At 34.7% G+C, this 14,750-nt stretch overlaps 1 protein-coding gene across 3 annotated transcripts in view; it reads left to right on the forward strand.

The window, feature by feature from the left end:
• Nucleotides 1-14,750, forward strand: part of LOC114158391 (regulator of G-protein signaling 6-like) — an 84,108-nt gene that overhangs the window by 62,447 nt on the left and 6,911 nt on the right. For all 3 annotated transcript variants that reach the window (XM_028039821.1, XM_028039823.1, XM_028039824.1), the window contains 11 exons: nucleotides 2,417-2,467; nucleotides 3,131-3,237; nucleotides 5,059-5,110; nucleotides 7,416-7,480; nucleotides 7,597-7,673; nucleotides 8,409-8,490; nucleotides 8,634-8,708; nucleotides 9,093-9,194; nucleotides 9,368-9,429; nucleotides 10,342-10,452; nucleotides 11,946-12,071. In XM_028039821.1, coding sequence (XP_027895622.1) covers nucleotides 2,417-2,467; nucleotides 3,131-3,237; nucleotides 5,059-5,110; nucleotides 7,416-7,480; nucleotides 7,597-7,673; nucleotides 8,409-8,490; nucleotides 8,634-8,708; nucleotides 9,093-9,194; nucleotides 9,368-9,429; nucleotides 10,342-10,452; nucleotides 11,946-12,071 — 910 coding nt within the window. The remainder of the gene's footprint in view (nucleotides 1-2,416; nucleotides 2,468-3,130; nucleotides 3,238-5,058; nucleotides 5,111-7,415; nucleotides 7,481-7,596; nucleotides 7,674-8,408; nucleotides 8,491-8,633; nucleotides 8,709-9,092; nucleotides 9,195-9,367; nucleotides 9,430-10,341; nucleotides 10,453-11,945; nucleotides 12,072-14,750) is intronic.

Consider the following 14,750-nt stretch of genomic DNA (forward strand, 5'->3'; position numbering starts at 1 on the left):
TGTGATAAAACATAAGGTCATCTTTTTGACTTGGGAATTTTCCACAAATATTAAATTCTGATCTTATAGTTACGACTGATTACATTGTGTGTGAATTGTGAGACAGTTATTTTTTGTTTTTAAGCATATGCACTGACTGATGGCACTTTTTAAATTTCGTTGTTCTTGTGACAATGACAATAAAGATTTATTTTATCTTATCTTACATAATGAGTGCTGAAATGTTAAGATGAAGGGATGGGCTGTAGCAGACATCAATATGACGCTGCTAAGCTGTTTGTGTGTTCTTGACTTCAAAGTTAAAGTCTGATATTTCAGTTTAACCAATCTCTTTATTTTAGAAATTGTAAACATTCCTTACCTTTGTAATTCTTCTAACAAGCTGCCAGCATTTCCATACTCTACATGTTCCATAGCAAATAGATGTTGAAAGCCCAGAAAGATCAAACAAAGTGATTTTCTTTTTTAGAATTCATCCCTTCTATTGTTTGCAGAAGCTTTTTTTCTGCTCCTCTGTAAAACAGTGAGTTTCATTGCATGGAGTTTTCTCCTCTGTTTTCACTGCAACAGTCCAACACAACTTGGAGTCCTTCAAAGTTTTGCACAAACCAAAGAGCTATGTTTTTCTCCTTCTCAATACTGAAGTATCTCTTGAGGGGTTCAGAGACAAGTTCTGCTTGAACATTTAAACTTTTTGGTTGAGGTATTGCATGTTCCCTCTGGTTTTGAATCCTGAGCAGCTGGAAGGCGTTTTACTCTTACATTTTTTCTTTTTTTTTTTTTACCTTAGGACAGTTAGAATGTATGTGCAACTGTGGCAACAAGTTATGGTTACAACCCCAAACCATAAGGAGTTGAAGTGGAGCTTTCATGGATGCAGAGCGAAATCAAAGAACAGACAGAAAAGAAAGAAGTTCAAACCAACAACTGGTTCTATGTCTGCTGTCTTGAAGTTGAGGTATTAACTTCTCATGACAGTCTAGAAAGTTTTATACAGCTACAGTCTTTGTTCAGAAGCCTTGCCTACTCCTTCCTGCTCACACCATCTACAACGACTCTTTAAAGATACTTTGATAATCAGGGTTGCAACATTTCATTTTCATTTGGAATAAATTAAGTATTTTTTATTTAACTGAAATGTCTAGAGAATATTTGCCAAAATATGACCTGCAGCAACACAGCAAATCAAATGTAAAGCTAAGGTGACATAAACTAAAACCTGTTTCTATGCCGTTTCTGGCAGTTTACTGAAATGGCATTATGTGTCTAGATACTTTACATGGCAGCAAATTGGACATGCCATGATGATGATAAAGGGATTAAGTCAGTAAACACAGAAGAGAAAAAGAGTGGGTTCAACTAAGGAAACTAAAAACGACCATCTCAACAATAACAACAAACATTACAAAAAAAAAAGCAGATATTTACATGAGTCACACCATTTCACTTTAGTTACATTTCATTCTGGTTATGTGAAAGCTCTGCACCTACTACACAGCAAAATATCTGCATAGCTGAAGAGAAGGTGGGAGGACAACATGTAATTAAGTGTTTGGGAAAGAAACTGTAAGAGCAGGAATGGAATGAGTAATGTCCTCCTACTATGAAAGGACCCTTAAGGAAGGCAGTCAACTTTCATCTGCTTCAGTGCTGTCAGTGCTGTGAATGTTGCTGGCTAAAATTTGTAAATACAGTTTAAAATCAGATATAAAAGACACCACAAGCTTGTTGAACTGTGATAGGGATGTACTGTATATCGGCCACCTTGTCGGTAGGATGTGTTTGGAAATCGCAGGAATGATGCATTGTGGGAGGCTATGAAGCATCTTAAACAAACAATGGAAACAAAGAGAAGCTTTTAACATTTCCCTGTTTTCTGTGCCATTGTCTCAATGCAAGATGTATTACCCAATGTGCCATGAACTGAGTGTGTCAATAAACACAATTACCACAGCAGTGGATGAATGTGTAGAGAAGAAGCTGAAACGTTTGCATCTGTGTGCCTTAGAATGGGAAACTAATGAATAATGTGAAATTAAACAGCATCTAATTCAGGAGAGCAGCAGGGAAGCAAAAAGGAGATAATTCTCTCCGGGAAAAACAAAAAGGCTTTTTAGGCTTTAGGTTTGTCTAGGTGAGGTATACACATTACAACATATTGATCTTCTATGCATGAAATTTTAAGGAATTATTTCTGCTATTCTTAATGTGCTAGCAGCATCATTCATCTTTTTATATATTTTTCTCCCTTTTTCTAATTCTGAAATTGGTGTAGGGATGTTACAAAACTCCCAAAAGTAGCCAAAGTAAAATTTATTTAATTAAGCTCCTTTTTGTATTTTCTTTTGCCTCTTAGACAAAATCTTTAAAATTATTTTTAATTATGCAAATCACATGGTTTTATTTTCTTATGCAGGTGCAGAGATAGTACAATGGCTGATGAAGAATTTGTCCATAGAGGATCCAGGTATGCTCACAAAACGATATTTGCGTTAATAGTCAAACACTTCAAATTTGAAATGTCTAAAATAAACAAAACATTCATAGACTTTTGAATGTTTGCAGAATATTTTTGTAGCTCAGATTACACAAATAGTTTTGTCTTTAGATTATGGAGTTTTACATAGGAATATTATTTTCCAAGTAATTTTGGAAAAGAACAAAGTATCGCAAATATTTGTATTTCTCACTTTATTCCCTATTCAATTTGTCCGTAGATGCTTTATCTTAAATTGTGTCCTCTGTAGTAATATATTCATAATGCATTTATGTTTCGTGCTTCAAGAATTGCTTGAAAGAGCAGGGAAAATGAACACCAAATTGAGAAATTTTATCATTAAAATGCATACAAACCCTGAAGTTAAGAGTTTAACATTATTTAGTGATAATGCCCTGATCCAGGAAAGTAATGATGATGATTTTTGTTTAATTGACCATAGCTTTGTTTAATAAATCAGTGTTTCAACCAGCATACCCCAGAGTACAAAGCTAAAATAAGTCCTTTGTAGATGCCTGGAATCTGACTCTTATTTTAAGCTATAGCTGTTAATGACTGTTCAGCATTACCACGTTTGTAGACTGTGCCTCAGATCCAACGGAACAGTTTGATTAGTACACTTTTTTTTTTCAGCTGAAGCCATGCACATCGGGAGTCTGATGGCAGCTCAGGGATACTTTTTTCCCATCTCTGATCACGTGCTGTGCCTCAAAGATGATGGAACTTTATACCGCTTCCAGGTGAGAAGGAAGATCAATTATGCAGAGAAAACACGAGAGCAAAAAGAAAATGTGCCTAACCTTAACAATAAAGTCATTGTTCAAAGAAAACGTAACAAGATAAGAGGACCAGGAGAACAAAGGCTTATTAAAGAGGGGAAAAATATTGTTTTATATCTGATGCTGTGTAAATGTACTCACATATTAAGTTTTGAACATTCAAGAAAGCCTTTGAATTTAATAATAATTCCTTATTGCACTTTTATTGCAATTTTACAGCAAGAATCAACAAAATATTACACCAAAGGTATTAAAATGTTAGTTTTGCAACTGTTTGATACAATGCAATCGTGTTTTTTTTCTTTGAATTTAAAATATGTTGAAATTGTCTAAAATGATGCGTCCTCGGACGCTGAGGACCAGTCAAGACCGCAACTGTGGAAATATCACTAAACTTACAGCATACTGTCCAGTTTATTTGTTAACATGTTTGTTTTCACTGGATGCAAAACGCACCGATTAAAATGCAAGCAATAACTTGACTTACCAATTATGTGTTTGTTACTCTCCCCCTCCCCACCTTTCACTCGCACGCGGCACTCTGACATGCGCAGTGGTTTTCTTTGAGCGGCAGAAGATGTCTGTCTAATCGTCAGTAATAGAATTGCGCTGCATAAATCATAAGAAATCAAATGGCGACAGCTAATTCTGCAGCGCTTCTCTTTCACAGACGGTTTGGACTACGTCTAACGTTTTACGTCACTTAGAAAAGTAAGCTCCGTTGACGTGATGTTAGCAAAGCTAGCTGTACAAAGATACATAAGCATTTGTGATGAAAAAAAAGTCACTCACTGCGCTGAATTATTGTGCGGAGGTGTTGACTAACGTGTCGCATATATGGGACAACACTGTGTCCAAAAGTCTGCAATATAGTGATGAGACATTCACGAATGATCCGAGTCTTCTGAACTTCTCTTTACTAACAAGATAGGACTGGAGCAGAGCCGGCCCAAGGCATAAGCAGCCGCTTAGGGCCCCAGGGGCACAAAAGTTACAACAAAGTTACACCCTTGGTCTGAGTTTGAGATTTTTTTTTGGTTTTCAAATGAATCACACAATAATTTCCATCTGAAGTTACACTTTTTTGATGGATTTTGATTCATCACAGATCACAGCTGGCAGAAGCAATGAAATCACAAATTCTGTTTTCTTGAATTTCATGATACAAAAGGGAAATAACTTGTGTATGTCCTCAATTATAAACCTGTATGAGGTAAGATCAGTGTTATCTCTGTGGAGCATGTTCTTTGTTCCTGTAGAGCTTTGTTGAAAACAGAAGCAGCAGTTTAATTAAAGCAGACAGCAGTGCACTGCGGTGTTTTGACCTTCATTCTTGTCTTTCAAAGTGAAGTGGAGAAGCAGGCAGTGTTGGAGGGGGCCAAAAACATTAATAAACGACATCAATACAGATTCAAGTGAAGCAAACAAGCCACAAGACAAAGAGTCACATAATAAAGAAATCAAGAGACAAGACTCACAGTCTCACCCTGAAAGGACATTCACAAACCTTTTATACAAAAATGTCAATCAGTATTTTTTTAAAGAACACATGGTAGTGTATGCACATACTTAAGTCAGTTCAACCCGTTATTCTTTACACCATATTGGCCCAGATGTAATTTATTTTGTTGTATCTTATATATCTGATTATTGTATGATGTCACAGTAAAAAAAGATAAATAAAGGTGATTGTCATCTCTTTGGTTTTCCAAATATTTTTGGATTGTCTCAATGTCTGGATCAAAGCAGGATAACTGATTTTCTTTTATTGTTTTGCTTTAGGCGCCGTATTTCTGGCCGTCCAACTGTTGGGAGCCTGAGAACACAGATTATGGTAAGAATGGCGTTAAATTGTAATGAATTTCAATTTAATGTTTTTGTGCAAACTTGTAATGCTATTTTTTTGCAAAACCTTTTAACAGGTCTGACAAAAAGGCTATATTGCTAGAGAAAGGACTGGTTACATTAAATAACTCAAACGTTTTTCAAATATTTTAATTTTACTTCATTTGAATGTCTAAATGCTTCAGATTCACTGCTTTGAAGAAATGAGATCTGATTCCTGCACTTTGCATGAGATTATCTCAAACCATAATTCAGTTTTAATTTGATATGTTGTGCGTTATCTGTAATTTAAACAGGTATTTTAACATTGAAACAAAATGAATACCCTTACTCATCATAAGCCTGAAAGAATTGACCAAAGAAGACAATCCCATGATACTTTACTTTTAAATGTTGCTGCACCCCTTTGTAAATTTACACTGGAATATTTTTAAATATTTGAAAGAAATGGTGGAGACAGAATACATGATCAATTAGGGTTTTATTTTAATGAAGTACTTCTTTAAATTGGGAATTTAATGCTGATATTCTGCTGATGCAGTTTGTCCTGATTAGTATGCAAACACATAGCTTCATTAGGCTTTAAGCTTCAGATGGAATGAGTTTGATTCTCACAGGATGCCATCATTTCTTTATGATCAGCAGTTAGAGCAGAACTACTTCTGCCTACTAAACAATCCTCGCTTCCCCACATTCCTCTTACATAGACTCTACATAGTTATACAGTGCTAAAAAATATTTATAGCATTGGACTTTTACATTTTGCCACTTAATAACCATAACTTCAATGTACTGTATTAGCTTTTGTATGTGATGGAGCAGTACAAAGTAGTACTTCATATGTACAAGTCTGTGTTTGTCTTTCTAAATTGTAGCTAATTTAAGTGTGGATAAACTTTAACAAACATATATCGTGGCACAGTTTTAAAATGTTTCGTTTTATAAAAAGGTTTCTAATTAGCCTGTCAGGGTATTTGTTTTGTGATGTTGTAACTTGAGCATCTGGCTGCTTCTGCAGTTGCTACATGATCCTTAAATTACATTTTCCTTTTAAAGACTGAATGTATTTTAAAGGCTAGTTAAGATTGATCAAATTAGAAACTACATGCATCCAAGATAATCACTACTGGGATGTGCTAAATAAAGATCCAACCCCACTCAACATGTATTAAGGTTGCATTTAGAGCATCAAGACCCCATTTAGAGGTAGTCTGCAATGAATTTGTCCAGGTTAATTATCAATCTGATTTCAAATGTTTGTTTTATTTCTATTGACGCTTTCTCAAAATTAGTTTTTAAACAGTTTTTAAAAACTGCTTTAATCACTTAAATTACTGAGGACTTAACTTTTTAAGATATGCAACCAAAATAACTGTAGTTGTTTCAGTTGTACTGACAACAGCTCTTGTTTGCCTGTTGAAGATTCATGTAATTTTATTAAACATTTCAGGTTTAATGCTAAACCTGCTATGCTGAACATACCAGCATGGTGGTGAAGAATGGCAGAAAAGTTGGCTAATGGAAAAGTTAAATGTGTTAATAGCATATCTTATGTCATTAAATGCTTGTAATTTTACAGAAACATCAATAAATCTGCTCATGTTTCTTTTGTTTGCTCAGTTAACTCTTTGCTTCAGGCTAAATGTTTGCAAATAAAAAAAGTAACTAAGGTCTAGTCTGCTGCTGCTGGAAGGGATGTTTAGGGCAACCCTTTTGGTCAATTTTACCATAGATACATGTTGAAATATGAAATGTGAACGGAGCTTTTAATAAAGTAAAACATTGTCAACATTGTTTTTTTAATGGTAGTTGAAGATATATTTTATTGTGTTGTCATAGTGCCAATATCTATCAATTTCTTAGTATTGGTAAAAATGTATATGTAATACAGACAGAATAAAAGTTTTCCAACTTAATTTGTTTTAATATACATACTTATAAATTATTTAATAGCAAATCTGAGTGTAAATACAAAGAAATACTTACTGAAAAACACTGAGACATGGCCAGCACTTCTGTGTTTTGAAGAGGACCAATAATCAATCCCGTTCCACCTCCTGCACCATGTCACATGGTTCATGGCTTTGGATGAGGGTTTAAGATTTTAGATTATCTTCTTAATCTAAAATCTTAAAAATCGTCAAACACCTTCACACTGATAATTCTCTGCACATCTACTTGTGAGAAAAGGCGCTCATGAGCCAAAAGTCTACACTGATAATAGGACACACGTGAGCTGAAGGATTATGGGTATGTTCTACTGATAAATTCCTGGTTTTAAACTCTTTTCTCAGCTATCTACCTGTGCAAGCGGACCATGCAGAATAAGACGAGGCTGGAGCTGGCGGATTATGAGGCAGTAAGTTCAGAAATGCTCTTTTAAGTTACAACTATTTTGTTTTGAGCAACCTTTAGGCAGGTGGGCTTTACCCCTCATAGAGTTTGAATCTTGGTTTTATTATTTATTCCCAACAGGAGAATTTAGCCAGACTACAGAGGGCCTTTGCAAGAAAATGGGAGTTTATCTACATGCAGGCTGAGGCGCAGGTCAAGTACGTTTTTTCACCAAGTCAGCACATGAATATAACATGCATGAACTTCAGTTATTTACAATAGAAACAGACAAATAGACATTAGGAGTAAGAAGAAATGATCAAGTATTTTCACATCAACATCTATTCAGAATGGACCTTCACAATTTATCCGTAATAATAAAAAACACAATAGGAAATAAATGTTTGAACAATCTTTAAAATCGTCTTACCCATTTAGCATGAAGGTAAAAAAATATATTTTCCCAAGTTGTCCCAAAGGTTGGACAATTTGACAGATTTTATCAAATAATTATGAGCTGTAACTATTTTTAAACAAGCACTGGAAATATTCCACACACCAATAAGGCAATGATAATAACTTTACAAAAGGATTTCTATGGATTTAAAGAAGTTAGAGCATCACACCACTTATTTGTTCAACCTATATTTGCATCTCTTGATTGCAAATGTTTAGATTTAAGCACAAAGTGAGCATTCATAACTATAGTATGTGAAAAAGAAAAGTGATCTTTCTAAAACCCTGTGTTTACTTCAGTAATTGTACATGGAACATTACAATAATGCAGTTTCTTAACCTACACAATTTTCATTTTTAAAAACTAAAACAATTTAAAATAATTCTTATTCTCACCACTATTCCTCTTCCATATCCTTGAGTTCGGACTTGAATCTTTGATGGAATGAGGATAAGGTGGAAGTTTTGTTTCCCACTGTTTCTCGTCTCACTTGCAGGATCGACAGAAAAAAGGATAAAACTGAGAGGAAGATCCTTGACAGCCAGGAGAGAGCCTTCTGGGACGTCCACAGACCAGTGGTGAATCTTTTTTTGACCAACTTATCCATTATCTACAGACTCCAATTACAATCTTTACACTGTGTCATTGCAGAAACTCCTCAGGTGCTGCATGTACCACCAGTATTGACAGAAAAAAATATTTTATGTTTATTTTCCTTCAGCCTGGATGTGTTAACACCACAGAAATGGACATAAGGAAATGCAGACGCATGAAGAATCCTCATCGAGTTAAGAAGGTATGAAGTAAAGAGTCTTGACACACAAATACTTCTGATAAATTCTAGTTAAATTGTAGTTTTTTGCATGTGCCTCTCTCTATGTTGAGCAGGCACACCCTGTGACCAAAGATCATTTGCTGTATTTTGATATTTTTTCAGAAACCAAGGCTGTTTGATTTGAATTCAAACTGAACTCAAGTCAGACGGTGCATAAGTTGATTTTTGATGTTCTTTCTGCTTTTTAGCAAAAATGCTTCCATCTTTAAATTCTCAAAAAAAATGCAAGAAAGGTGCTAACCCAAGGCGGCATTTATGTAAAAAATACCCCACTAGCAATGTGAGAACAACCAAGTGCACATTTAATCAAATAACCTGCTTAGCTGTCTTTTTTATATGATCCAGTCAGTGTACGGTGTGGTGGAGGAGGGAACACAGTCACAGAGTCCCATACACACTTTGTTACACCACTGCCGAAAAGGGACGAAAGATGATGTAGAAAAAGAGGTAAGAATGGTGTTGACATAATGTATACACCTTTATCCTGCGTGTCTTTTTATCACAATAACTGTTGTTTCATGAAACAGTAACACAAACCAGAGATGGGTTCTGCCAACAAAATCAGAAACATCTTATTTATTTATCATACAAATAAATAAACAGAATTTTTGTCTTTACAGATCTTATTTCTGAACACCCAGCTAGATCGTCACTGTTTGAAAATGTCTAAAGTTGCTGAAAGGTAAAGAAATGTACACCTCACAGACAAAATGAAAACAGATATTAAAGAGCTAAGCCAGGTTTTTGCAGGCTGCACAGTTTGAAGATGACTTCAGCTTTTCTCAGTAGGGAGCCAGTTTTAGTAAATTTTTCTTTGTTTTTTCTCAATTAATATATGTATTCATTGAGCATATGCTATTTTCTTCTGTTACAACAGGAATAGAGATCATTTAAAATGTTGATGCTCCAGCTCAGCCTTTGGTGACTGCAGTTATGTGCAATAAAAAGAGGGAGAAAATAAACCTTTAGAAATGTTTACAACACTTGTGGGATAAAAGTTAGAGACTGCTACTACATCTCTAATGGTGCTACTTCTGCTTCCACAATTAATTTGTTAATTCAAAATTCAGTTTCAAAAGCTAAATATATATATTTTTTTATTACTGCCTGCCTTGATTTTAGAGGAAATTCTTAAAATATGAAGAATGGGTTGGTTACAGAGACACAAGATGGACACTTATTCTGAAGTCATTATTACTTTGTGGAGTTATTTTTTCATAAATAGTTGATAACAGAGGAGTGCTATCAGAGATTCTTATATTTTCTCTTTATTTTAATTTTTCTTCAATTGACACTACTGTGTTTGATTTACATCTGTATTAAAAAAGTGACCTGGCTTCATCCTTTAACTATGATTCATTCAAATATTAACATCTATATTTGCACATATGTACATAAAGGCTTTTTAAAGAAGGAGTTCAAGATTTGATTTTAGTATCTTACCAAATATGACACAACATAACATAGTAGGAGAGAGGCAACTAGAAGACTTTTGTTCCTGCAGAACCACAACTTGTGCCAGAGTTTAGTAACTGTATCAGTGTTTTATTATCTCGTCTTTTTGTGTTAATCCATGTGTGTTTTTGTGTACCAGCCTGATAACCTACACAGAGCAGTTCATGGAGTATGACCCATTTGTAACCACACCAGAACCATCTAATCCTTGGACCAGTGATGACCCCACTCTCTGGGACCTGGAGATGAGGTACTAAAGCAGAATCATCAGTTTTTGCTTAAAGCCATTTAGTATTCACAGAAACTCAGAAAAAACTGTTTAATACATCTGTACATTTCCTATTCAGATGTTTAACATTATGGCTCTTTTATTTTTTATTATAAATAACTCAAAATGAATTAGACAGGGCTCCTGATACTTAAAAGTGACTTGAAACGATTTTTAAATCATTTGAAATATTTTTAGCTGCTTTGACATTCAAACCATCTCACACCGGTGGGGTTTGAGTCAAACTGTTTTTTCAAAAGAAGAAAAAATCAGAAGAAGGTATTAGAGCTCTTCAAGCCATAATTTAAATTCAATATTTAGTGCCCAACCTATTGCAAAAACTTAGCTAAAGGCACAAAGCCTTTGTTTGAAGTGATAAATTTGTGCACCTCTTGTACCACTGTAAACATTTGATGAATATACAGCTCCTGTAAAAAAAAAAAGTACAATAATTTCTTATGTGGCATTTTTGATTTTTCAATTCATCAAAGGCTATTTGTGTATTTTATTGAACATGTTTGAATTGCAGAATAAAGGGTGAAATACCTGAGGGGGGTGAAAACTTCTGATTGACACTTTATAAAAAATTTAATTGTCTTAATATTGTCGATATCTGAACAATGTCACATTGGAGTAATTTATGTACTATCTAGAAATAAACAAGTAATTAGAGTGCAGAGTTTGTTCTGTATAGAAATGCAGTGTATGTGCAGCCATGAATAGCACAATACCTATTGTACCAAGAATAGCATTAGATAAACTAATGAAATAAAATGCACTCTGTTGCTGATATGTATTTACTATGTCTCCAAAGATATTAATGACAACTGAATTTAACCAATGACTGTTGCAACAGGTAATTTTTTAACAACCTGTTTTCAATACAGACTCTCTTGTTTAATTTGTTTAATTGTTGCTTCATCCTTTCTTCAGTTTGATTTATCAAAGATGTTGCTTTCTGTTCCAGAAATTCACATAGCCATGTGATGCTACTGATAATTTGCTGAATTATTAATGAGAGACACAGGAAATGTAGCTGGTGAACATTACTTTCAACAAGTTGAACTGTGCTCTGAACGTCTGGCCTCACTGAATAATGAAAGAATTAATTAGAGCAGACACATAATCATGAAGCTTAATGCATCTTAATAATTCATCCGAATCGATTAAGATTCAGCACAGAAAAATATGTTCTATGTAGAAATCTAAGCAATGTGATTCCTGATGAACGTTGTCATGTGGAGCTTTGCAGTCACTAATATTCCATCAAAACTAAACCTTTGTCATAATACAGACATACATTTTTTTTAGCATGGATTTTTTTCTGGTGTTTAACAGAATACCCAACACTCAACCTTTTCTTTCAGATATTGTCTTCTTCTGTACCCCACTTTATTATTAATCGTTTTTTTTAAAGATGGGTAAAGTCTTTAAACTATTTTCATTTTCTCTCCACCCTCTCTCATCTCTTCTAGCAAAGAACCGAGTCAGCAGAGGGTAAAGAAGTGGGGTTTCTCCCTGGAGGAGGCTCTGATGGATCCAGCTGGACAGGATCTGTTCCTCAAGTTCCTAGAGTCAGAGTTTAGCTCAGAAAACCTGAGGTGAGTCAAAACAGGATGAATGGACATGTTTCAATCAGTTTTACAACTACAGTCTTTCAGAACGTTGTCATCCTTTTTCTATTTAAGCATTATAAGTTGTTGAAAACATGAACCTAAATGTGCAAAAGAAACATATAATTTCAAAGTTATATCCATTGATTTAATATTTCCATTTACACTTACGTACAACCATTTCTTTTTCGTGTAAGTAAATATCATTTCCTGCTGTTGGTAATGAATTTGTGGCCCAGCTTTATTTACAAATCTAATTTAGTTGACCTTTATTATGATTAAATATTATTAATTTGCAAATCAAGGCAGTGATTGAAGTCTTTGGTGAACCATTAATACACTATGCTGTTTCTCAGACACTATGTTGATGATATTCTGCTTTTGCTTTGATTGGATCATTGTCTTGAAAGATGAAATTTTGTCAGGCTCCAGGTATGAGAGAGGGAGTCTTACATTTGATTTGATTACATTTAGATTTATCTGTGATGAATTTAATCACTGTAAGTTGACTGAGTTTACAGTAGAAGTTGCTTGTATAGACATACTGTTTGGTTTAGATGACCAATGGTTGTGCCATTTGTTAAATGTTCTCATAATATTGCTATGTCTGACCTTGATGTGAACACACACTCTTGGTACAATGGATAATTGTCTTGAGTTCCCAATTGTGAATAATCCTTGTGGCATTCTTCTGTATTTAAAAATAAACATGGCAGAGACCACATGTCTCTGCTAACGTCCACCTCTCTAAATACTCTGGAGCTCCAAGAATTCAGCCTTTAGAGAAAAACTCAGCCTTGATGGTTCTTGCCTAGTCATCTGAAGAGCAGCTCCTTGTTGCTTGCCTGCTGAAGTACAGTGGAAGCACTGAAGTAGAGCTCTTTTTTTAATACTGTTTTTGTACATTGGCATGGTATTAAGATTGTGGTGGTGTTTTGTTTTTTTTCATTGCAAGTGTATCTTCACCTCCACGTTAATGAATGTGTTAATTTTAGAGTAGCTGTTTGTTGATTTGCAGAGAAAATATTAAATTCATCCCTCATTTAGACAAAAAGATTTACACACAACATAATGTTTCGCCTTTTATGCTCACAGCAGCAATAAATGTTTGTGTTTTTGTACTGTTAGTTGGAGGGAAGGAGCAACTCCAGTTGAGGATGTTGGTGCCTCTGAGCCTGATAAAACACAGAAATGCACACGCAGCAAGATGGAGAGGAGCGATATAGACCTGTTCAACCATCAGCTGTCCCACAAGAATTCAGACTCCAGTCTCTAAACCCTTAATTGTGTTTGGTTTTACGAGGGAGCTTTTGGAGCATTTCTAGAGAAACTGAGAGTGAATCAGAAAAGTAGACCCTAGAGGTGTTTCTCTGTATATTGCTGAGGCAGTCCGCAGATCAATAGAGAGAAAAAAATATATTAGAGGTAGTCATCCTGTGGCTTTGAGATACAGCAGTTGTCTTAATTGCTTGGAAGTTTGTGGATGTTTTTGAAAATATATGTTCAAAACACATTTGTTCTCATGTTTAAATATCTTTAACTGATTAGTCTAGCTGAACATAAATTTAGTCTAAATGAGCACACTTAGTTTTTTTCATTTTTTAAACAAGCTAATGAAAATATAGTGTTCTCTTGTGATGTACAATTTACTGCTATACAACTGCTTTTAGCTTGAGGTAAGTGAAGATTTGCAAAATGTTATCCAAAACATTTTAATTAAAGATAACTTGTAGGAGTATCATGAAAAATGCAGTAGCCAGAATCTGCGGCTGATTTAAAAAAATATTTTCATAAAGTTCTGAACTGCCCATATAGACTTTGGGCAAACTTCAATTTTTCTTTCTGAACTATAACATAGATCTAATAACTGAATTGAAAACCTTTTTTCTAGCCTTCCTGTTGCGAGCTGTCCTTCATTATTTTAATAGGTATTGAAGTGACCTTGAGGAGCATGAGAAATAGTAGTGTATTCTTATTTTAAAATAAAGACAAAATCATTGTAAAGTTCACATTTTGAGCTATCTTTGACATTGTATAGTAGAAATTAGTACATCTGGCAAAAAACAGAAATTTCCATGTCTTAAAAAAAAAAAACGGATCATTACCTTAACACTGAGATGTCTAAAAGGCTGCCAGTGTTTCAGAATCTAGTATGTTCCAATGCAGACAGAGGTTGAAAGCTCAAAATGATATAACAGAGGAACTAACTTTTGTTCCAACCTTCTGCTTATCTTCTAAAAATCTAGCTCCTTCTCACTTTTTTGCAACCTGAATGAACCACTGGCATGTTTTGGCGTAATACGGTATAGTTTCCTTAAATTTCTGTCCTTTCTCTGGCTTTATATTAAGCCAGTTTTATTGTGGCAGGACTTGGGAAAAAATGCATGCCTTTATTTCAAGATGGCTTGGCTGTAAAGCATCCCTTTCACGTCTTCCGGTTGCTCAAAATGTTGCTGCCTGTATTTTAACTGGTACCCGGATATGAGCAGATCTCACTTGTCATGTCCTCCTTTCACTGGCTTACTTTATATTACAGAATTAATTTCAAAGTCCTTAGATCATCTGACCAGCTGCTTTTAGTTGTTCCCAAAACTAGGTGGAAATTGAGAAGAGATTGAATTTTTTTCTATTGTGGCTTCTTAACTTTCTGCCTTTGAATATTAGATG

This window comes from Xiphophorus couchianus, chromosome 15, assembly GCF_001444195.1.
Source record: "Xiphophorus couchianus chromosome 15, X_couchianus-1.0, whole genome shotgun sequence".
Classification (NCBI taxonomy): Eukaryota; Metazoa; Chordata; class Actinopteri; order Cyprinodontiformes; family Poeciliidae; genus Xiphophorus; species Xiphophorus couchianus.